The sequence below is a fragment of the Bombus bifarius genome, unplaced genomic scaffold (genome assembly GCF_011952205.1).
Source record: "Bombus bifarius isolate JDL3187 unplaced genomic scaffold, Bbif_JDL3187 scf7180000007974, whole genome shotgun sequence".
Lineage (NCBI taxonomy): Eukaryota > Metazoa > Arthropoda > Insecta > Hymenoptera > Apidae > Bombus > Bombus bifarius.
In genome coordinates, this window is record NW_022884360.1 from 314,182 (window position 1) to 337,837 (window position 23,656).

At 42.6% G+C, this 23,656-nt stretch overlaps 1 protein-coding gene across 6 annotated transcripts in view; it reads right to left on the reverse strand.

The window, feature by feature from the left end:
- The window catches only part of LOC117216919 (alpha-mannosidase 2), a 151,103-nt gene that overhangs the window by 10,189 nt on the left and 117,258 nt on the right, over positions 1-23,656 (reverse strand). For all 6 annotated transcript variants that reach the window (XM_033464090.1, XM_033464093.1, XM_033464092.1 and 3 more), the window contains 3 exons: positions 15,946-16,038; positions 9,350-9,522; positions 6,560-6,693 (listed from right to left, as the gene is read on the reverse strand). In XM_033464090.1, coding sequence (XP_033319981.1) covers positions 6,560-6,693; positions 9,350-9,522; positions 15,946-16,038 — 400 coding nt within the window. The remainder of the gene's footprint in view (positions 1-6,559; positions 6,694-9,349; positions 9,523-15,945; positions 16,039-23,656) is intronic.

Genomic DNA, 23,656 nt, shown 5'->3' on the forward strand with positions numbered 1-23,656 from the left:
ATGATGCTGCAAAATTGATTTTTAAATAGCAACGAGCAATGATCTCTGAAAAGCTCTTAATTCCTCTGGTTTCTGTAAGGTATGAATCATTGTCAAAAATAAATTTACAGAGAAGTTTACAGAAAATATTTTTCAGAATATTCAAATTTATAATTTGCCAATTCCTTAGGATCAAATGATCAAATGTTCAATCCTAATCATCAATGTTTGCATTAATTTTGGTAACATCTTTTGACAATTTTCCCTTTTTTGCCAAGTTTTGGTAAAATTTAATATTCGTTGGTATAATTTCATATTTTGTCCTTAATAAAATTGATTACTTTTATGTACTAATTTTCATATATAAATATTGGGTTGGTTAAAATAAATGAGGATTAAAAAATTGTTAAATCAAGTTTTAGGTTAGCCTGCTTGATTAGAAGGGGAGAATGATACGAGGAAAAAAGTTTCAGCGTCACGGAAGTTCTGTAAGGACAGGAGGAGGGCGAGTGACCGACGAACGAGTTGGAAAAAGTTAGGGGAATGAACTGAGTGCGCTTTCGGGGATAACGAATCGTCGTTCGAACGTTTCTGGAGCACGCTTCGGCTTTAATTCCAGGGAATTGCCAAGTTCATCCAGGCCAAGTATCGCTAAAGGGCAGGCTCCTCGTCGAAGCTGCTTCTAGGTTTCCAATCGACGCCTTGATTTCCTCCGAAACGATCCGCACGTACGAAAGAAATTACCATAAAAAACTTTGCAATCGAATTAAATTTCTCTTCAAAAAATTTCAAGATGAGAAGATTTCCAATAAGAAAAGAATTGATCAGAAAGGTATAAATAATATATAAAATTTAGTTATCGTTGTATAGCAATATCAATATCTTTTGGTTTGAAATTTGTGAATTTCCTCGTTTTTTTCTTTGCAGTATCTGTGCTGTAATTTAAGCATAAGTAACGCATTAAAAATTGTTCGAACAATGTTTTTAACCAACCAAATACGTAAAAGTGATAAAACACATATTATGATATAGAAAGGGCAATGAAATAGTAGTAAATGTCATTTCAAGCAAAATGAGTCAGAGGTAAATCTATAGATGGTATATTCGATATTACTGACAGGCCATCTAGGTATATTTCATTTTTCAGTGAACCTTTCAGCCGAGTACAATTCGTAAGATTAATGTTCTTTTCAATTTGAATATATTTTGCACGATGGAGAATCACCCATTGCTGTTTTAATAATTCAGCCTTCACCTCCTAGGTTGGCTGACCTTAAAACGTCCAACGTTACTGGCAGCCGTCTGACGCGACACGTTCCGCGACTACTTGTACCGTTCGATAGAACGTCGACCTCTATCACTGACAGACTCGTCTAGTAGCGAGGCGTCGCATTAGTCAGCCAGAAGAGCTGCGAGCAAACGGAAGGATAATAAATACCGCGCGCCACTTGTTGCTCTTATTTCAGCAGAATCAAAGATACCACCAGCTTCTTCAGACTCTAGGAAATGCTATAGGAAGGTATACGTAGCCATAGAAGAGAAATAAAGTACTCTCCCGTTTATAGGCAGCTTTGCCGAAGAATTTATTTATAGAGATCAACGATGACGATTTTTATATCAAATATAGTACCATTTTAGACATGTTAAATCAAATCTATCATTGTATATTAGATTCATAACATAACCTAAAAATAATATTTCGATCATATTTCACGATCAAAGTTATGAAATGTAAAAACGATTTCAGATCAGATTTAATTAACGATTGACTCAGGTTTAACATTTAATTCAGATCGAACTTAAGCTAGAACAAACATCTTGATCTCGTTCACGATCTTAACCAAATCAGATTCGAACCCAAATCTAACCTAAGCATAGTTCAAACTTAACCTAGATATATACGGTATCCTGGTATGTCTAAGATCATAATCCAAACTCAAATCCAAATCCAATCTAAGGCAAACTTAACCTGGACATGGTATCATGCCTATGATCTATCTGAGTCGAATCTAACTTAACCTAGTTTTGCCTGGTCATGGCTAAAACCTTGTCCCAAACCTAACCTATAAATAATACCTGGTTTATACTTAGCGGTTGAATACAGCTAGTCTAGTAACGTATTTCTGTTTAATCTAAATTTGCAAAATTATTTCTGAAAATTTGAAACTTTTTGGATAATCTCGGTCATGGGGAGGAAATTAGCTGGCGCGAGATGCGAATCTTCTGCGATGGAATCGATTACGTAGATAACGGGGCTCGTTAGCTGTTGCTAATTCTCAGGGACCGACCGAAACGAGCTCGGCGTTTCGGGACAGACCGGTAATGGACTCGTCCCGGTGCACTTCCGGTTATTATCGGGCTTCCTGCGTGTTCGACGCCAGGATCGCGGTTATCTCGATTTCTGCAATTGTCGATACCTCTTCTCCATCCCTTATCTTCCATTACTTTAGAGGATTCTGGATTTTAGTGCTCGCTTAATCCACCAACTCAGCTCTTCCATGTCGCTTTAATCTCAGCCGTTAACATCTATCTTAGTACGCTTCGGTTCCTGTTCGAATAATTCTATGAAATCCTTTTACTTTTATTCCGTTCTTTCACGGCAGATTGTTTCTTCGAACCAATCTAACACTAACACCTCCTACTGGCAAAATATGTTTTCTAACCTCAAAAGTATATCGAGCTTCTTATAATATTTTAATTATTACTAATATTTAATAACCTAATCCTATGCCTGAATCTGAAAGTAATAAATTATAGCTGAGACGAACCTAAAAGTTTCGAAACATTAAACTGTTTAAATCTATTTTTCAAAGTAAAAGCTTCGACCTGATTGGGATAAACTGCCGTCAGGGAATTGGTTATCTGAAACGGATAATTAATTTGCCGCTCAACGACGGCTATAGCTCGCGATTTCCTCTGCTAAACAATGGGGTGGTTTATTATCGTTGGCCGTCGCTATTGTCCCCTTACGTGGGCTTCGATAAATCAATCGTTCTATTGATCGAACAGGTGCGATCGGAATTAGACGCGTTCGTGATCGTAAATTACGCTTATCCGTTTACGATCCGTGACGCTTGGATTTGTCGTTGCGAGATGCATAATTTTGCCTATGTGCGCCACCTACCGTGAAAACCTAACCTCAAACCGATCGTTCCTATCTCGATCCTCATTTCCAACAATTTCGTAGTCCTGAAATGACAATTCAAATACACCTAACCTACGAACTAACCTGATTCACCACCTAACCTCCTTTTACCTTCATTTAAGACGACCACAATAAACGTTTAAAGATTGGTACATGAAATAACCTAAAAATCTATCATTTAACGACTTTTCTACGGATCCAAAGGACACTGCAGCGTCGAAAACATTTTCTCGGTCAGCTTAAAAATATTGGGGATTGACTCACAAATGAGAAACTTTCTTCAAGCTGCAAAAAGGACTAAAATAAAGCATTAGTTATTTATTTCTGCCGATCCGTCAAGTTTCAAAGCGACCACGACAAACGTCAGGTTGTTTTTCGAGCAGAAACAGGAGACAAAGGAACGGGCGCATTTCGCCTGGCGTGGCACAAAGGAATCCACGCGACACTTTACTTCTCCCGGAAGAAAAGCTCGACGATTACTCCCGCGAAACGCAATTAAGTGGCGTCCTTGTTTTTTTTTTTTTTCAAATGTAATTCCGCCTCTACCTGGTGCCATTTACGTTCAAAAGTCGCGATTCGAGATGTTCAAAGAGGGCTAGTCGCCTGTTTCTGAGACGATACTTAGAGGGAAAGAAGGGAAAGCTAATTACGAAACGCTTGGGGAGGTTTCGAAGCGATTGTAATAAGCCGTTCTCCTTGGTGGATGGTTAGGACGACACAAGTAATCTGATTAAAAGGGGACCACGGGATCCGTTTGCAAAAGGCATGCTTTAGAAGCTGAGAGTGTATATTTGGATGGAGAAATAATTTAGACGCGCGCATGAGTTTGTAAAAACCAGCAATCACAAAATGCTAAATCACACAGTTGCAAGTAATAACAGTAGTTTCATTAAAAAAATGCGGAACCAGTTTAAAAGGAAGGATCGATATTGAAAGTCCTCGAAAAGTTATCACTGATGGGTCTACAAGCTTCCTAATTCATGTTCAAACCTAATTCAACCTGAATATAACTCAATATGAATTCGAAAAAGGATCCCAACTATGATCCATCACGTGGACCATCAAAAGAACCAATAAAAGAAGATCAGGAAGAAGAACATCCATCAGAACCTTTAAAAACTTAGTCTAATCGATCTCACGAACCCCCCATTATTCATTCAAACCAAATCCAACCTCTCCAAACTTCGATTCCACATAAAATCAATTAAGAAGAAGATCTTATCGCATAGAACAGCAATGAAAATGAAGGAATCAGAGGCTCTACACCATAAAAAAATTACTCAGCTACACTGGACGAATTCTTTGCTTATCAAACCGCACGTAACCTCTTCAAACTTCGATTTTCAACGAAATCGGCACAAAAAGGATCTCAGAAGCGAGTTATCGTTGGAATCATAAAAAATAAAAGAAAAAAAGATCAACGGTGAAGAGAATCCAAAGGAAAGAGGATCGCAGAGAGATGCTCCGCGTATTCTGGTGGACTTAAATTACATCCTTTATACAAGGGAGAAGCTTTCGTCGAGGATATTCACCCGACAAGCCCGAAGTGGGTGGATCTCAGCCACGTAATATCGCCGCTAGGACTTCCCTTCGATTGCGCTTCCCTGTATTTCCAACTGTGGATTCCTGTGTTCTCTAGCAGTCAGAGAAGAGCAGAAATTCCATGCTGCGCGATAGCACGCGGCCATGAACGCTTTTCTCCCGCGATATTTACACTGGATCCACCGAGAGATACCGAGGTTTCCAAAGATCTCTCGATCCTTTATCGCCTGGTCGATTCTGCCGGTTCTCGACGGCTCATCCCGCGAACAAATGGTTCGAGGACGTTTTCTGTTGGTAACTTCGACGTTGGTTGCGAGATGAAGTCAATTTGAGATCCGACGCTGTAATGTCTGTGAAGCTAATTCGGAGATACAGAAGGAAACAAAGTGAAATATGTAGCGTTGGTATCAGGTTGTCTGACTACCTCAGGGGAACGAGTAATTTCTTCCTCTACAAACACGATTTTTCCTGTCATCCTCGTTCCCTACTTGTAAAAGAAATGAGAGGAACTCTCGTTAACAGGAAATATGGTAATATAAAATGATGAAAAATAAATTGAATAAAATAAATAAATATCCAATAAATGAATGTAAAAGAAAAGTATGTGAATATATAAACGATAAAATCTATAAACTTATCTCGAAAGTCCTTCTTTACTTTCCCTTTTTTTCCAGAATATTATTTTTCGTGATTCTCTTATTATAGATTGACAACGAAGCCACATGATTTCCTTCATTCAAGGACATACTGGTTTGCATTCAGATTTGCAATTTACACGGCAACTTGTGTAGCCGGTCCACACGTTCCATTGAAATAATACCGAGCAGGCTATATTAACTTCCAATTATTAGGCTTCTGAATATGTATGCGGTCGGTTCGCGCTTAGAACGTTAAATATCCAGGCCAGCCGCGGTCAATATGCGTGCTCGCGGGCATTACACGCCGATATATCGGCAAATATTCTGTATGTGAATATGCAACGTCGAAAACGCAACACGTTACCAACAAATCCTCCTATATTGCTATCAGTCGGAACAGACCCGAAGGATTTCCAAACCGACCCAAATCGATCAAGCGCAGAGAATCCCTTGCTGTAGAGAACAGAAATTGCGGTTTAAATATCCCGACAAATTTGGTCCATTCGATTCTGACCAAAAAGTTCGAACTTTTTTCATCACCAACTTGGCCATTTTTGTCTGGATACTTCGAAACTAGTTTATATCGTAATTTTATTTTAATCTCAAAATAAAGAAGGATGCGAAGAACGAAGATTCCTTACATAGACCTTTTATCATAATGGAAATGGCTATTATCATAATGGAAATTTTGAGACGAATTTAATAATTCATCGAACTCCTTCGCCACTTGTCGCCCATAACAATATAAATCCAATTCTGACAGGAAGATTTCGTATACAATTTATTGGTCCTTGAAGAAGGATTCCAGGATCATCAGGAAGTTCCTGAGGATTCTCAAACGTCATAGCCTGGATCACGATCGCGCTTAATGACCACGAGACGACGATAACGCCGGGACGTATTTAAGGGAATGGTAATTATTATGGCGCGGCTAGTATCATGGAGGTCTCAACTGTAATGAGAGGAATTCTAGGGTACGATAAAATTCTGGCATTAAACCAGCCAGATTCCTTTTTCTTCTGCAATCAGAGGGCGTTAAGAACGCTGCAGGCAATTCCTGCGAAGACCCTCGTCATCTTCATCACCTCCGAGAAGTCGAGATTAAGTAAAAATTCCTTCGAATAAAGGAAACGTGGGTTATTGCGTTCCACGTTATACCCAATTTCCATTTCCTCTAATTTTATACCGTTTTATACTGGTCCTGAATATGCTGATCTATTCAGAAGCGATAAAAATTCAAGATGGCCGCACTCACCCTCGATCAGCTGATCCAACATGGCGTAGATGTGCGACGTTGCTTCGTCGGTCATCACCCAGCCCCCTGTGGTCATCTCTAGCCTGCCATCTTTCACTAACCTTTTCACGACCATCTTCTTGGTGGGGTGGGCACTGTAAATGAACAAGAAAGCCAAATATTTTAGCTGAATATGTATTTCTAGCATCCTAACCTGAAAATTTCCAAACGTAGATCGATCGATTTATGGACGATATTTATGTTGTTCGTGAGTCGAAATCGATGGTTCAACGTCGACTAACGTCAGAATTCATGATCGATCGGGAGAAGTATTGCCTACCGGGCTTAATACTCCCGTGAGAGCTCAGCTCCCTCGTTAGAACGTTTATGTCTGCCATAAAACCGCCACAAATCTCGCATTGCTTCTGCAAAATCTTCTGCAGCTTTTCTCTCGTTTTAGGTTAAGGTCATGAAGTCTACACGATGATCAGATCCAACTAAATTTCACGATCCACCCCATCCTCAACTTCGAAAATTTGCACGTCGAGAACATAGCTGCTTTCGCATCTCTGATGCAGTCAGCACTTTTGCGCTTTAGTACATTTCGAATCTGATAACGTATACGAATCTCTATGCATAGTTTCAAGTTTATCTAGATTTTACAATAGTTTGCGAGTGGTTATCAATCACTTTTCAGGTTATACTGCCAGACGTTAAATTAACTTCGAAGGAAGCGAATGTTTCTAGGGTTGTAGAACTGCAAAGACATTCCTGGAAGTATAATTCACTATCTAAGGAGGTTAAGCACGAATGCCTTACAACGTGCAGCTGATATACAGGTCAAGTAATTGTAAGTTACATCGCAGATAACGGGGGAGGGGTGTAACGTGTTACGCCGCAACTTGTAATTTCGCACGATACAATCCGTGATACAAATCATATTTATAGCCGGGGCGCATTCCAGTGGGTCTGGGATTTACGTGATCCCACGCAGGCCGCAATGGCCGCCTCCTTGCGGTTCACGTCGGTCCGTAAACCACCAACAAATTCCGTTCCACTGCCGTTTCCGCTCTTCGATAACCCAAATGCCGAGGAAGTCGTCAATTTGCACCAAGACGTCTTTAGGTTTTCCGGTTAACACTTCGTACACGGATTGATCCTCGGGGAAGCAGAGAATCTAGAAGTACCTTTAAAAGTATCACGGACCTTCGCTATGTAGAATACTACGAAGCTTTCAGTCAGAGAGACTCACTAGTGGAGAGAAACATGCATTTCAAGTTCAAATCCCATTGGTTGCATTTCCATCTTCTTGAGTACACTACGTACTTTCAACTTCCATTTTCACATACATTGATCAAATACTTTGACCACTTTTCAGTACTTTTCAGTGGTTATAAAATTCTTTCACCTGTAGAGTGCACTAGGGATATAGTAAAATGGGAAGCAAGTGAAAATAATTTCTCGCCAGGTGAAAATCGATCCAAGTCCGTGGGAATTCGAAACCCGAGTCAGCCAGGAGACAGTCAAACACGCTCTGACCTATCCCAGCCAATTACCCTCGGTGTCTCGCCTTTTCCTCCCTTTTCTCCTACTACTCAGACTTACTAATTATACGAAATCTCCTCTTCAGAACTTCGCATTAAGCTCAAATTCACGCTGGCTCACGAGGAAACAAGAACTCCTCTGCTGCAACGACCCAACAATTCCTGCTACACAGTATAGTACAAAAGAGGCTCGTTCTCAGTCGTGGCGTTGCAGGTTGTTAAGGAAGGAGGTGGTTTTCGATCCGCCGGATATTACCTAAACCCGAAGCACCATGACGCTGCCGTTTCTCGTTCTAATGGGCCATTTTATGACAGCCTCGTTTCAGGAAGAAGCTCACGACACGCGAACACACGGTCGCCGAGCTAAGTCCACGGAAATCTATTCCCCTTTCCACGTGATCCTCTTACGGAACGATAGCCGGGGATCGGTATCGAGGCGATTTCCGTTTTCCTGGATCGCTATCCACACGATTTCCGTTTCCCTGAATCGGAAATGATCCCTTGTCCCAGCCGGTGCTGGACAGAATTCGATCCACCGTCAATTTCATAAAGAAGTTCTTCTATAGCAGTGGTAGGTGGGGATCTCATCTCATTGTCCTTTCGCGATTCCCTTTTATACTCGCGATACTTCCTCATCTTTATCCCTGGATTCTCTTTCGATCGTTAAAAAAAAAAAAAAAAAAAAGAGAAGCACAGGAAGATTCTAGCGGATATTCCATCCATCGTAAGGGGATGCTTTAACTGCTCTTTCAAGCTAGGCCATCTCAGCCGCCATCGACCGCCCCTAATGGCGCCCTTTACGACTGTCGTCTTCGCGAGCCACGTACAACGCCAACTCCTAACGTGGGCATAAAAAGCGATGTTACCGATGAGCATTGTGGCCGGGGCAATCGAACGACTAGAGACAAGAACGATACTGCAGAAAATAAGCCCATTTCCATTGCATCTACTGACGACAATTTTGGTGCGTTTATACTGTTTCTGATGGATGGCATGTAGATTGTTATTGTGGAATATTTTTGTATACGCGTTTGTACTCGTATTATGGTAAATAAAATATGGTAAATCCTGCTGAGTGGGACATGTGGCGAGAATTGCCGAAGATGTTGTTGAAAAATGACGACTGTCGTCGATCAGAGGAAGAGCTACCCTTCGTCTACAGCATCTCACTATACTCTCTTTTACCGCGTATGTGATTTTTACCATTTGTATTCATGTATTCTACTCTGTTCCAATCCCCTCTATCACGTGTTCCCATGTTACTCACCTTTCCCACCAAAGTGACAAAAAGGACACTTCGCTCCAGATGAAAGTCATGTTGGGCCACTGCTGAAGCTTCGACACCATGTTGTTCAAGATGCTCCTGGTGGAGCTGTGGAAATACTGCTCGAACGTTTTCAACCATCCTGGATCTGTATGACTGTGGGGCACCAGGATCACCTGAAACGACAAAAAATACACTCTTACTATCTGTCCGTAAATCTTCATAGGTCAAAAAGAAGTTCCCACAGCAATTCTAACTTTCATTTGAACGCGAAACGTCAGAAGGTCTGCAATTTCATGGAGTTTGAATTCGTTTATCGGCTAACGCAGCTGAATCCTGGCTAACAGATCGTATTTACAAGCGAAGACCGAAACGATCAGTTTTTAGGTTATGTAACTGCAACAAGAGTCACGATATTAGCTTCTCCATTGTCGCAATTAAATGTATCGCTATATTTGCTGAAAATATTATATATTAAATATGCATATATACATATTCCGATCAAAATGAGTCGGACCGTTCTGATCCATGGCAGGACTTAACGAATTCCTAACTGAAATAGCCAGATAGTGGTTCTCAACCAGTCGTGATCGACGAGTTCGAAGCAGAAATTCGTTAATTAGGCCGTTCCAGGCTCGCCACGATAACGACATTATTTCGTAATTGATACACCGCTGGGTCGAGCCTGTAATGTAGCCGCACGCCAGCCAGCATCGCTCGTAAAACAATTTGCAGGACTCATTACGATTTACCATTGGCTCATTCAGCCGTAAGCCTGGTTGGCTTGATTGTTGTTCATTGTCTACCACGTGGAACGGGGAAATTTCAAGAAAAATTGCCTTTCCTCCGGTCTACGTACACAGATAATTCAATCTCCCTAGGGGAAGCTACATTCTAGGGGATTGCACGAGCGACACCTAGGTTAACCTAACTTTTTCGTAACTAATACGACGATTAACGCGGCGACTTTGTTGGTTGCAGCGTGGAGCATGCAGATTTCAGTGGAGATTCGAAATTGCATTTGAAATTCGTCGAAGTCAATTTGATTTTCGGCCGGGCCGAAAGTTCGCGTTAATGAAAATTCATACCGGTCGGCACCGACGCTTCAATTTTTCCCGTCATTCTCCTCTACCCATCGGCTTTCACAGCCTCTCTTTTATGAATATTTAACGCGCCGCTTGTTTGATCTTTCACACAGCGACCCGTTTCGCTCGGTCATGATGGGAAAAAGAAGATACCTCGCTCGGCTTCTGATTGAGAACCGCTGCCACAAAGGATTACAATAAACCGATATCCATTCGCTCATAATCAGCGTGGAAGCCGCGGCACGTTAAACTGTGCATAGGTCACTGACAAATCCCTGTTATGCGCCCCCGTTTATTACTCGACCGACCGGACCGACCCCCTCCCACCCCCTTCATTTCAGCTGGATCGATGATTTGAATCGGATTCTATGAGATTCACCAGATCCATTCATTTTATTTTATTTTATTTTATCCGTATCGAGAAGCTATCGAACGATCCTCTACTGTCAATAAGCAAGAAATAGGTGAGAATAGTGGAACTTCTCTAAATTGATATTCCAGTAGGTTCGTGCCAACTGTCGAATTGTCGTTCCCGAAGACGAGAGTTAATTACAGATCGATCATCCAGAGCGTTTAATAAGCCGGCTACTACCGGAAACCGCCACGGGAGATATCAAGGAAGGCTTATTCGTATGCATGAGACGATCGTGGCCCGGATCACTGCGCCCCTTTAATACACCCCTGCCCCTTCACTCTTCATTGATCTCCTCTTCTCAGCTAGTATGATCCGTTCGATCGTTCAGTTTCCCGATAACTTTGCCGGCTACTTCTTCGAATCGTCGTCCTCTAAATGGAATGGACAGTTTTAAATACGAAAGCTGTCAGCGGTTGACCTTCTCTCTACAGACAATTGCATGCAGTTTGATTTATTTTTTTCAATCAGTACTCCAACGCTAACACGTTTTTCGTGCTTTACACCGGTTCCATGGCACCTAATTTTTGTGCTCTTAGCGTCTCACCTTTCTTCCTTCTTTTTTTTTCTTCCTGTTACACTGCTATCCTGTATGCATAAGAAAGCACTGCTATTATGTGAATAAATAACGTTAATAAGCGAGCTGGCTGGCGGTAGTTCTCGCCGGAAAGGAAAAGAAGCAACGCGGAGAGAGTTAAAGGGTGGAAGAGGGTAAGTAGAGGACGACAAGCGACTCGTGACCGTTCCATTACATTTCCCCAGTCGCGATAGGCAACCACACCAACATTTTACCAGAGCAGACGTACTTTTTACGAGGACGTCTCTTACGACCTAAACGTATCTCGTATCTCGAATGCTGTTTACCTTCACCTATCATGTCTCTCTCCACTGCTACGTGTTTAGCGCTTTACGTCAATCATGTCGAACGATAGAATTCCTTAGATATTGGTGTTCTCGTGGGAAATACTCTAATCGTAATTTGATCCAAATTTAGCTTACGAAGCTTAATTTTTCTTGAGGAATTGGAAGATTAATTGGACACTGTGTACATAGGTTGTTATCATAAATTAGAGAATTGCAACTGCCGGAAACATGTCCCAGGAGTCACGCACTCTGACGACTTTATATCCAGGTTTCTACGCCACTCTCAAAGGAGAAGTCGCCGCCAAAAGTGCATCACGAGCTGTGCAGGTTAATTTCCGGCCTGGCAACTTGCAAACTTGGCGCAACTTCTTCCCTAGTCTAATGCGTCCCTTCGTGAGAACCAAAAGCCAGTTCGTTTTCAAGCGATCACCGTTTCCTTCCTGTCTTCGCGATTCCGGTGTGTACTTTAGTCAATCGATAGGAAAAGAAAGTTTAAGCAGAAGCTCATTAGCTGGGAAGAACGTTCTCATCCATCCGAACCTCGAGGATGCGGACAGCTGCTTAGGACAGATTCGCCTTCGATATTATTTCATCGGAATCATATCGTCAGGAGATTCGATGAAAACAGCTTAACAGCATTCAGCTATATTATTGAGAAATACCTGGTCCAATTTATCCACTGGCATCTTCAAGAAGAATAAACAATCGTTGTCCTGGCCTCAACATCCAATCCAATCTTTCTAACCTAACCCGAATCTAATCTCTCGAGAAGCATCAGAAGACTTGGAGTTGCGACTCAGTATAAATCGACCGCAGACCAAATGATACTATCAAACCCATTCCCCATCGATCCGCAAGCTTCCTAACCGAATAACAATCGACTGAATGTTTCAGAAGTACTCGGTCCAATCTGGCCACTGTTTCCCTTGTGGAGAATTATGGATGCTGGTAGCAGAGGGCCCAACAGCTCAGAAGAAAAACAGGATTAATAATTGTTGGATCGAAAGTACGGAGTTGGAATGACGGAACAAATATTTGGACGGAAGTGGTTCCCGGACGAAAGCGATTTCATCGAGTCCCAGGAGGCACGTACTTGCCGGGGGACTTCGGACGCGGCTTCCCCTCGGCCCTTTCATCGTGCCGGAGTTCGACAAGTTCGACAATACTGGCTCATCAGGCCATTGTCGGCCAGGTACAATGGTGGGCGGTGGCCTTTTCGAAAACGCGCACAACAATGCCGATCTAGTCGTGGAATGCATCCGACGCACCTTCCACTTCCCATTCTGCTTATCCTTCCTTCCGTTCTTCGTCTCTGCTCCGCGATTTCCACGCTTGTTTGCCGATTCCATCGTTCGAATTACTGCACCGCCATTTTAATACCCACCAGTGGCCATTTTGTCGTCATTTCAACTGCTTCTCGTTCAGCTGAATACACCGACTTAATATGGAAATTCTTCTCCGTTGTTTCAGCGTTCTTTTTTTAATCGATGTCCGAATCAGGAATTTTAGATAGAACAGGTTTTATATCGTAGGATTTTTTAGGAAGAAATTCTCGTGTTCAGATTTTTTTTTTCGGTGCAATTTTTTTGAAACTGAAAAGTTGCCTCGCATAGCACGATATAAGAATACGTGTACGGATATGGTAAGATATGTTCGGTACTCGATGTCGTCCATTCACGGTACCGTAGCGTCATAAACACGCCAATATTCTGCAATCTTGCCTAACAAGGTTATAGTGCTTTTCTTCCGGGCATAGATAACCCACAAGGTAAAACTGAGAGGATAATATCGTGGAGAAAAATTCACCGCATAGACGACGAACACCACCGATCGACGTCTTCCATCTGTCGACCTCTTTGATTTGCGATTCCGTACCAGGAGATCGCGGAACTGTGAGCCTGATTGAATTTTCTCCAACCAAATCCAGTTTCGTGCTAGTTGAAACGTTTTTTCTTTTTCTTCTTTTTTTTTTATTCAGAGGCTACCACTCGATTCCATTCCCTTTTCTCCTATTCGACGTACCGAGAAACTAAACGTCTACAGGTAGTTTCAAAAATCGTGTCCCTGTGACTGCATGATTCGATTGATTCTCTGTGACCGCACGACTTGACTATGACTCTCTGTGACTGCACGACTTGGCTATGACTCTCTATAACTGCACGACTTGACTATTACATTCTGTAACTTCATTTGTGAACAAATGATACGTTAGCGTAGAATTTTTATCGAAAATCCGAAACGAAAGCTCCAGATTGTAAATTCGGAAGCGCACGAGAGCGCCTAACTTGAATATTCCATAGAAACGATGGATCTTGTTTGCCGCGATGAAAAAATCGCCGGATTTTTGCTCTTTTTCAGCGAACATTGAAATTCATCATGGCACGGGGATATGTTTCATCCTAACGAGCAGACGTGACGGCGTATCGGCGGTGCATCGAACCGATCGAGCAGCAACTTCGTACGGGGAGGTTCACCTTTCACTTCCGGTCGCGCCTGGCAACGGCAGCCTGGCATTCACGTTCGCGAGCTAATTAAGCCGATGCATCCGAGGCATTTCGCAGATTCGTTAACGAAGTTGCTCGCCGCGCGGATCCGCCTTGAGGCTCCGTTACTGAGCACGTACGATCCGTGTGCTGAGCTTGGCCCAGGCCTGCGTTGTAAACGCACCTTTCCATCCGCCGCGTTGCTTTCCTACCGCTTCATTACACAGATCAGATTATCGTCGCATCGTGTTCATTCTTCTCCGCTGCGTTCAACCCTTCCAACCCTCTAATCTGTGTTTCGCCTCTGGCTGATCGGATACGCATTCTGTGATTTCGCCATAGCAAACTGACTCTTCTTCAAGATCCACGATCGTCCGAATTTACGCGAAACGAGTTACTCGTGTCGGAGTACAGGAGCTGAAAACGACGTCATAAATTTTCTTTCTTACTTTTCTTTCGTTACGATCATACGACTTACCGTGAATTGACGATCGTTGACATTTAGGTGAATAAATTTTGCGCGGTTATTCCACGTTAGAAAAACAGCAATCGAACAGAGAAGAAAGCTTCTTGCAGATTACAAGCGTCCGGCCAAATCCGCTTCGTGCATTCACCGCGGTATTCAACAAGCTTGACGATCCACAGTTTTCAGCGAACATCGCGAAAGGCGCAACTTATCGACCGAGCCGGAGATTCATTATCGAGCACTCGAGCCGCTCCGGTGAAAAAACCAGGGAGTTTTATCCGGTCGAATAAATAAACGAGCTATGAGGCTAAATATTGAAAATTCTCGGACGAGCAAGCGCCTGGAGTTTTCTCTCCCGACCACGTGAGTTTTAATGAAACATTCCCATTAGCGTCAAGGGCCAAGGGAACCGCTGGTCAAGGGAATCGCTGCACAAAGGTTTGCTGGAAAACCGCGACATGGGCAGAGCTGCACACACCTAAAGCACATCCACGCTTCTCCTATATATTACACTGGTACAATTGCAGGATTTTTAACGGTAGAAAAATTCGCGTGATCCTTCGGAAGGCTGTTTTTTTCACGCTTTTTGACAGTCACGAAAAGTGTCTTCCATCTGGGATCCCTGAACGAGGGTTGACACATTTATAAAATCGTAGAGGCAGTCATTTCGACTGCTGTGGTATTTCCAGCGTTAGCATCTAGCGATCCAGCGTTCGATCCTGCATTTTCCTGATAACTGATATCGTCGTATCGAGTGATACGCGGTCAAAATTTGAAAAACGCGTGGCAAGTTGTAGAAAACGAGGAAACCGGTTAATTGGGGTTCGATAAACGGACGATTACAGGACTCCTGTACACTTTGACAAGTACCGGTCATTTTCACTGCTATTGGCACAAGTAGCCTTAACACAACATTATTTTCAGTTTGAATACATAAAAAACAAAATAAAATTCGTTATATTATTCTTTTAGTTATCGTTGCAAAAGTCGTTATATCATCGCGGAAGAAGATACAACATGAAATAGAAATTTTAAAATAAAATTGTAAAACCAGTCAATTTGACTAGTGTGGTAGTTGCAGTGTTAAACGCTGCTTTCTCACGCTTCCTGGTGTTCTTTTCTCCCTTTTCCTTTCCTCCGTCGCTCATTAAGAATTCGTGTTTCCATGCTCGTTGATATTCTCAGTCGCAGAAAATGCAGAATCTCCGCGCGTAAAATAGAATCGGGCGGTGACGATAGCGCGCGCGCAAACGGTTGACAAGCGATAACGTTAACGATGGCATAATTACCTTCAATGGCGGCCTCGTCGGATCTTTCCTGAGCACCACGTAACGAGTCTCGAAGCTGTCGTCCCAGTATTCCCGGCTGCGCATCCACGACGGCTGTAACAGAAACACAGAGACAAATCAGTTACGTACATGGAACTATCGTGTTGTTCGATAAGCAGACGAGGAACCGCGATAATATGCAAATTTGCCAACCACCTCGTCGAACCGCCAATGAAAATCGGCCGGACGCTCGATTTTTATGCTGCTGTCACGCGTTACCTGGCGCTTTTTAATTAATAATTAATCATCGGCTGGCCGATAAGCAGGCACGAGGGAGTAACATTCGGCTGAACGACTTTCCACCACGATACTACCGACTAGCATCGATTTCAACGAGTCATGGAATTTACGACGAACGATAAGAAAGTGCGAGCTCCGGTTATTAACGACTCTGAACCACGTGGTTAATGACAGAACGGTTACTGCCACTCGTCTACTAATTCACTGCTTGCTGCAATGGGTTCCTTAACAATCACACACACACACACACATACACACATAACACATATATAGCGGTACTCGACACAAACCTTCCAATGGTTTCTGTCCCGTGGCTCGCTACACAAAGATTCTATGCCTCGGACAAGATGATTGCCAGATGTCGAAATATTTTCATAGCACATTTGAACTAGCCTAAGTCTAGCTAAAGTCCTTCAAACGAACGAACATCTTTCATTCTAGTTTTCTTTTTCAAACGGCCGCCATTTCACGAAAAAATCTTTTTTTGACTTTTCTAAGGTTTATGCTATAGCGGCATCTATGTTAATTAAGAATCCGTTCGGCTTTTTTGTTTCAGATGACCGGAGGGGTTGAACCTCCCGTTCTTTTTTGGACCTCCCACTTTGCCAGCTCATAACTTTGTGAGTTTTTTCGGTTAATTTTTTATGTAATCTTAAAATATCAACAAACAAATGATAAGAAAACGGATAGTAACAATATTTTTTGTTTCGTTTGTACAGAGCTTCAAAAACCGCCCGAAATTCGTGCCTCCAGACTGGAATACCCCCTTAACGAATCCGATGGTCTGGTACAGTTCTCCTTCGCAGCATCATCGTGACAGAAAGAGAGTACCTCGACGTATCTTGAACAGTCAGCATCTTAACTTCTACCGCGCTCTCTGCTCAATCGCTACCTTAACTTATCGTCTATCGGTCGAGTTGTAACCACCAAGTGCGAATCGTCAATTGTGATCGCGAGCTCTATGTAAAGTGTCGAAAGCGAGAAGTATTAATAAATATACTGTTCAAACGTCTCCGAGTGTTTCTTTAGCACCTACCACGTCCTATACACCTCACATACACGCACACACTGAAAGGTATACTATTACGGTGTAGGGAAGCTAACAAGTTGTAAGTCATCCGTTGTGATGGCGAGTAACGCGGCGAGATTGTAGAATTGTTTTTTGTTGCCGGAAAAAACTAATTTTCGAACTCTGACAGACTTTCCTGGCGAAATTTGTGTAGTTTCTGATTTTTAGAAAAAGAACGATATCGAATGGAAAGACGGAAATTTGATAGAAGCGATGTTGCGGTTGGACAGGGCAGAAGATCCGGACCTATAAAGGCGAATATTTGTCGAGAATCGATGATCATTTTGGTTCAGGCGGTTGTTGGCTGTGTGCTGTTCGCGCGTTAAATTAAACGACGGCTTTATCGTCGTAATTGCCTCGACGTGATACCTTGGTCGATAACGAAAACGCGACCAGGTACGAGCGAAGAAGGCTTCACGCCTACAGCGCCTTTGAAATTCTCTCACTGTCGTGTTCCGGGCAACGTTAACGCCTCGCTTTCAGTGATCACTCGTTGAAAAGTCAGATCAAGTGAAATTGAGAATCACATTTTTCAAAATTGATTAAAGTACTGACGCTTCCCGAAAAGATGAACGCGAAGCTTCTACGCGTCGAATTTTCGTTCGTCGAACCTGTTTTCTTCGAAAATTTTGACGAACCTTCGAAGATGTTGGCCTGGTTCCTCTGAGGTTCGAGTTACCGAGGCTCCGCTGTAATTGATCTAGGAAACACAGGTTAAAGACTGACTTAAGCGTGAAGCTTCTGAGCAGGCGTTGAGTGGATAAAAGCTGGTGAGAAACCGAAGCCCAACGGCTTCGGAAAATATTGGCCAAGTGGCCATTGGCTGGAAGTTGACTTATCCGACTACTCGAGGGCTTCGGCCAGGTGTCGAGCGGATAAAAGCCTTGGAAGGCAAGCGTGGCTGATTACTGCGAAAAACCGTCGGCCAAGTGCTCATTGACTACTAAACTGATTTAGAGGAAGAAGAAGCCCGATGCTACTTGCTACCGTTCGAATAAATTGGCCAAGTGGTTATCGAGGTTCGAGCACCTCAACTGTTCTAAAAAATCTTAGCCGAGTGGCTATTGATCTGCCAAAGTCTGGTCGTCGATTAATTGCCACAGGACCCTTCAGACAATTACTCATTAAGGTGTTACCACAATATATACTCCATTTCCAACCTAATTTGCAATAAAAAATATTTTAAGAATCCTGCATTTTAAATATCGAGCATCTCAAACTTCTGAAAAATCTTAGCCGAGTGGCTATTGATCTCTCAAAGTCTGATCGTCGATTAATTGCCACAGGACCCTTCAGACGATTACTCATCAGGATATTACCAAAATATCCCCATTTCCAACCTGATTTGCAATAAAAAGTATTTAAAAAGTTCTACATTTTAAATTCATCGAACCCTTGTGGTCTAATTTTTCTCTAGCGGAAAGCTACTCGAATACTGCGAATGACCGAGTATTCCATCCTGAAAATCCCATTGAAGATTGTTTATACGTGTTTTAATAAATTAAACCAGATGGATGATCTGGATTCGCTGTTATTACACCAGAGCTCTAAAAGCTCGGATTCTAGACGTGAAAAAGAACTGATTCCCTTCCGGTCGATCTGGAATCCTCGAGAACAGTCGAAAGCAATTCGATCACCATTAGTTGGAGGAGGCACAAGGACGCTTTGGTATCCTTCGGCAAAGAGGGATGATCGTGGAACGGTAAATGGGTTGACGAAAGGGAAAGGATCGGTCCTAGTCCAGCGAGATCGCATGTTCGCTGAGACGATGTGTGGGGTTCGAGTAGAAGAGCAACTGGAATAAAAACAATTAGGGGGAGGAAAAAGAAGCAGGACGAGTGGCGAGATGGAAGTGGCGCACACGAACTTTCCCAACGATTTATGGTCTTTGAAGCCACTCAGAGAATACGATTCAGGTTTTCGTATTAGGACACTTTGCTACCGATATTTTTGCCTCTTCTTGTCTTCGTATTACGGGACAATGATATTATCGTATTAGACCACGAACGAGCAAGTTTCCAAGATAAAATCTACTTGCATGTAAAAACCTGTGAACTGTTGGAACATTTCTGAGAAATCGCAGTAGCGAGATTCGAGTATACGGCGAGCTGAGATTGCTGCTGACAAAAGTACGTTTCAGATGATAAATATTTTATAATTAGAGGAGCCGCGGCGTACTTGGAATACCAAATACCAATACCAAAGCATATAGTTTGTTTGAGAGGAAGAAGAAATTGCAGCAGAGAACGAGAGGAAGGAATAAAACTACGTAATATCATAGGCAGACTAATAAACTTTTATACTTTAGAATCTCAGCAGTGGCGGAAAGCGCAAGGTATCTGTAACTTTGGTGTAATTAAAAAATGGAAATAAAGCAAGGATTGCGTTACGGAGCAGCGATATTCCGATTTATCTTCGCTGTATGAAATTAAAAAGCGAGTAGATGGTAAAACGATTTTCTCTTGTGAACCGATGGGACAAAAGTCGCAGCACGAGCACAGTGATGTGCTCTTATGCACAGTATGGTTCCTAAAATTAACTCGCAGCAGTCGCAGCAGCTTCCGCGTCATAATCGACGCGTTCGCAATGTACCCAACATCTGGCACGGATGAAACACTGCACCTCTTTTGCCTTCGCCGTAATTCACATTCAGAACAGCACCCATCTCTCAGCAGGTTTTTCCTTGATATTCCGAATTAGCAAGGTGGCGTTAAAACCTAAAGCACCGTGTCGCAATTCGTATTCACCGAGTGTTCGCAAATTGACACGAAACCATAGAATGAACGCGCAAACGAGTAGATCAAGCAGTTTACTGCGAAGCTTGAACACATTTTAGCCGCGATCGAATATTTGCTGAGACACTTTTGCGAATTGACGTTTCTTGCTCACTGGGAAATATCGAAACTGAGATGCGTTATATGAAGAATGTGAAAAAACAGAACAAAGACGTAACATAAGAAACCGGCAACGACGACGAAAACGATCCAATGCTCGACCAAAACAGACCTAATTCTTGAATCAGTTGAAAAGTCGATAATTCCTGTGTTTTGTTCCTTGGCGTGTCGCGATACGTTTGGCGCGTTAAAGCAACTGGCGTTGTAAGAACTCGCAATCTTAGACGGCAGTCCACTGTAATAATAGTTAACGTTCTTAACCTGCATCGTCGCAAAAGAATCCACGAGGAAAGAAATCTGTGTTACTCGACCAAGGCCATCGCTCGTAAGTGTGGCAAGTGTGGCTGCGTGTCAGCAGAAGGCTGAACCCTAATGAAGTACGAGTTTTAGAGTAACGGCAGCTTGACCTTGAGCCTCGGCAACGCTAGAAATAATCCGTAGCGGCGCGTATACGTCATGGAAGACCCTAAATCTCACTTTTGTTCGGAGTTTCGAGCAGCGAGACTCCGCCAGGGTGGCTTTCAACAATCCCTGGCTGCAGATTTCATATTTTCGACTATGTTACCGTAGGAAATTGAATTCCCAGGCAACCAATCCGACGAGAAGAGAGAGAGAGAGAGGGAGGGTAGGAGAAAGGGATGGTCCTCGAGGCGGAAAGGCCGGCTCGATTATCCGTTGATCATCCGAGCTTCCCTGTAACAGAGTTAATCCCGGGGACGTTAATTAAACAGCGAAAAGCTCGGCTCCCGTCCCATCTAATCCATCGAGGCGGTCTTTTAACGGCGGATTATTCGCCGGCAGGCTCTTTCTTTTCGTCCCCCCGATCGATCTTACGCCTCGCCTTCACGCGCCTTTAACGAAATTAGAGCCGAGACTAGCAGACAGCCTCCTATTTTCTGCGGCTATCTATCTTTTCGTTTATCCGTCTGCCGGGATTCTGAACTTTGGTATCGCTCGAATGGTTCATTTTTAGGGGTCTGCAGACCTTCCTTTCCACGGACGTGTCATTTAGAGGAATTCGAGCGATGAAATGGCTTCTCTCGTGGCATCTGTATTTTCCATTTGACACGACAGTGACGCAGGATATCGATAAGAAACGCAGATGTCTCGTTCATTATATTTGTATAGGTTAGGTTTGTATCGGTCAGATTGGTTCGCGTTAGATTTGACGTTAGGTTGGACTCGCGACAGAAATAACAGAAATACAGCTATCCTCTCGTGTAATATGGCAGACATAGGTTCCGGAAGAATGTTACGTGAAAAATGGAGACACGTGATTAACCAGTTAGGTGTTTTACGACGAGTATACTCGTCACGAAGAAGTGGCAATATTCTGTGTTACGACGAGTATATTCGTCACGAAAATATGGCAATATTATGTTACGACGAGTATACTCGTCATGCGTAAAACGTAGTTACAATTTGCTGTTTAAACTGCAATTTAGTAATTGCAGTAAGTTGCAGCAATAAAATTGAAAAATGAAACGATCATCTCGTCACGAGTTAATCCTACGTTATAACAGCCACAGATAATCTGTGTTTGACGAATATACTCGTCATCGGTTACGTTTTATCGAACAGCTAACTGGTTAACACGATACAATTATATCTTCTGTAATTGGAAGAAACTTTTCTCCCAGTTATTCGCCAAAGATTTTCTATGATATTCAAACGTGGGGAACAACCTGGCCGGATCAAAAATATCGATATCTTTAAGATGTAGCCACCGCTTCGCGTGTTTCGACGCTCGAACCGCAGCGTTGTCCTGTCGATAAAGCAGATCATCATCTTCAATTTCTTCCGCTAATGGTATCAATACCATTTCCACCTACACGTCCATTTTCCAATCTTCTCATCAAAATACCACCGTACACGAACTCGTCATTGGAACAGACCAATTATTAGATTTCACCAAAAATTACAGCGGTTTTACGGAAATTGTCGAGCACTGTAAGAACGCGGTGCGCCGCGAATCTTAATTAAAACGCAGTTCTTAATTACAACAGAAACGCTAATTATTTCTGCAAACAGTACTCGGTCTAACGAACAGCTACGAAAATTCCTACCGTCAAAATTCCCACGACCGACAATCTTTCCAAATCTGCTATGTATATCCGACTGAAACAAGTTGGTCCACTGATTGTTAGATTATTCAAGACTATGCAAACGGCAATACCAGCGCTCTGCGCTGAGCAGAGACAGTTTCTTTTAATTAAATTCCGGCTCATTCGCATGATACGTCGAAACAAGCTGGCCGGACGGTCAGCCGTGTTTTTAATTAAAGGATCGCAGTTGCATTTTTTTTAAATTGCCAAAGAGTGAGTGGGTGGAGGGGGGCGGGAGGAATATTTCCCGCTGGTCGTTTGGCGGTCAGCCAAAGGAAAAGCGGGGGAAATTCAATTCACCGTAGCTCGTGGGACAGGAATACGCGCGATAATTATTTGCGCTCGCTCCTGCAAATATTAATTTCAAGAAACCCTTTCCTCCCTCTTGCTCCACCTCCATACGCGAATGGAAGAGGAATTTTTTCCGCCGGACGAAGGGGAGTAAAAAAAATATTCGCGCGCCATTCTCCCTGTCTCTGTTTCTCGCGTCGTTGCATTAAATTTCGCGTTGCCGGCCGGCTAGCTTGCAAATTACACTTGTATTTCATTCTTTTCTGGTTAGTTTTTAAATCGACCCTCTCGTTTCGCTCTCTCGAACCGGCTGGCCCCGATACCAATATTACCGTAATCGAAAAATACTACCGACGACATCTTCGCTGAAACTACTGGCCTCACGCGCTCGTGTTTTCTCTATTTTTTCTTTTTTTTTTTTTTTTTTTTTTTTATTTCGTATCGGTACGCGGATGCGCGCGCCTCAAGTCGATGAATCGGTACACGCAGTGTACGATAAATCGTTGCATCGGACGTGTCAGAATTATATCGGCGAATGAAACTTTTCTAATTTTAATTTCCTGTGTCGCGTGTCTACGAACGATAGGAATATAATTGTTGAATTTCCACTCGTTATGAATATTCTGGTGAATTTTTCGAATATTAGTTCGGAAGGTAACAGAGGGTAGTAGAAAAATTGTTGAAATTATAAATTTAGTATTCGGGGCAGGTTACGTTAACGTTGAAACGGTTGTAGGGTTTTATTCTCCGGGAAATTTGAAGCTGGTGATTTCTCGTTAGAAGATGAACCAAGTGGAAAAGGTCGGCAATTACTGGCGACGATAATATTTTAAGCGATATTACGGAAAATAATACACGACAAACAGCGGAAGGAATTGCGTTTGAAATGGAAAGCAGTCGTTCTACGATTATTCGTGAGTTAGTTGGCGCAGGAAAACCAAAGGAAATGGGAAATTTCGTGGTAGAAGTAGGTGGAAAAACGAGAAATAATTTACATCTGTTCAAAGATTCATTTGATGCTGGATTATTACACCGAAATATCGTATTCCTCGTTTATTACTTTACCACATATT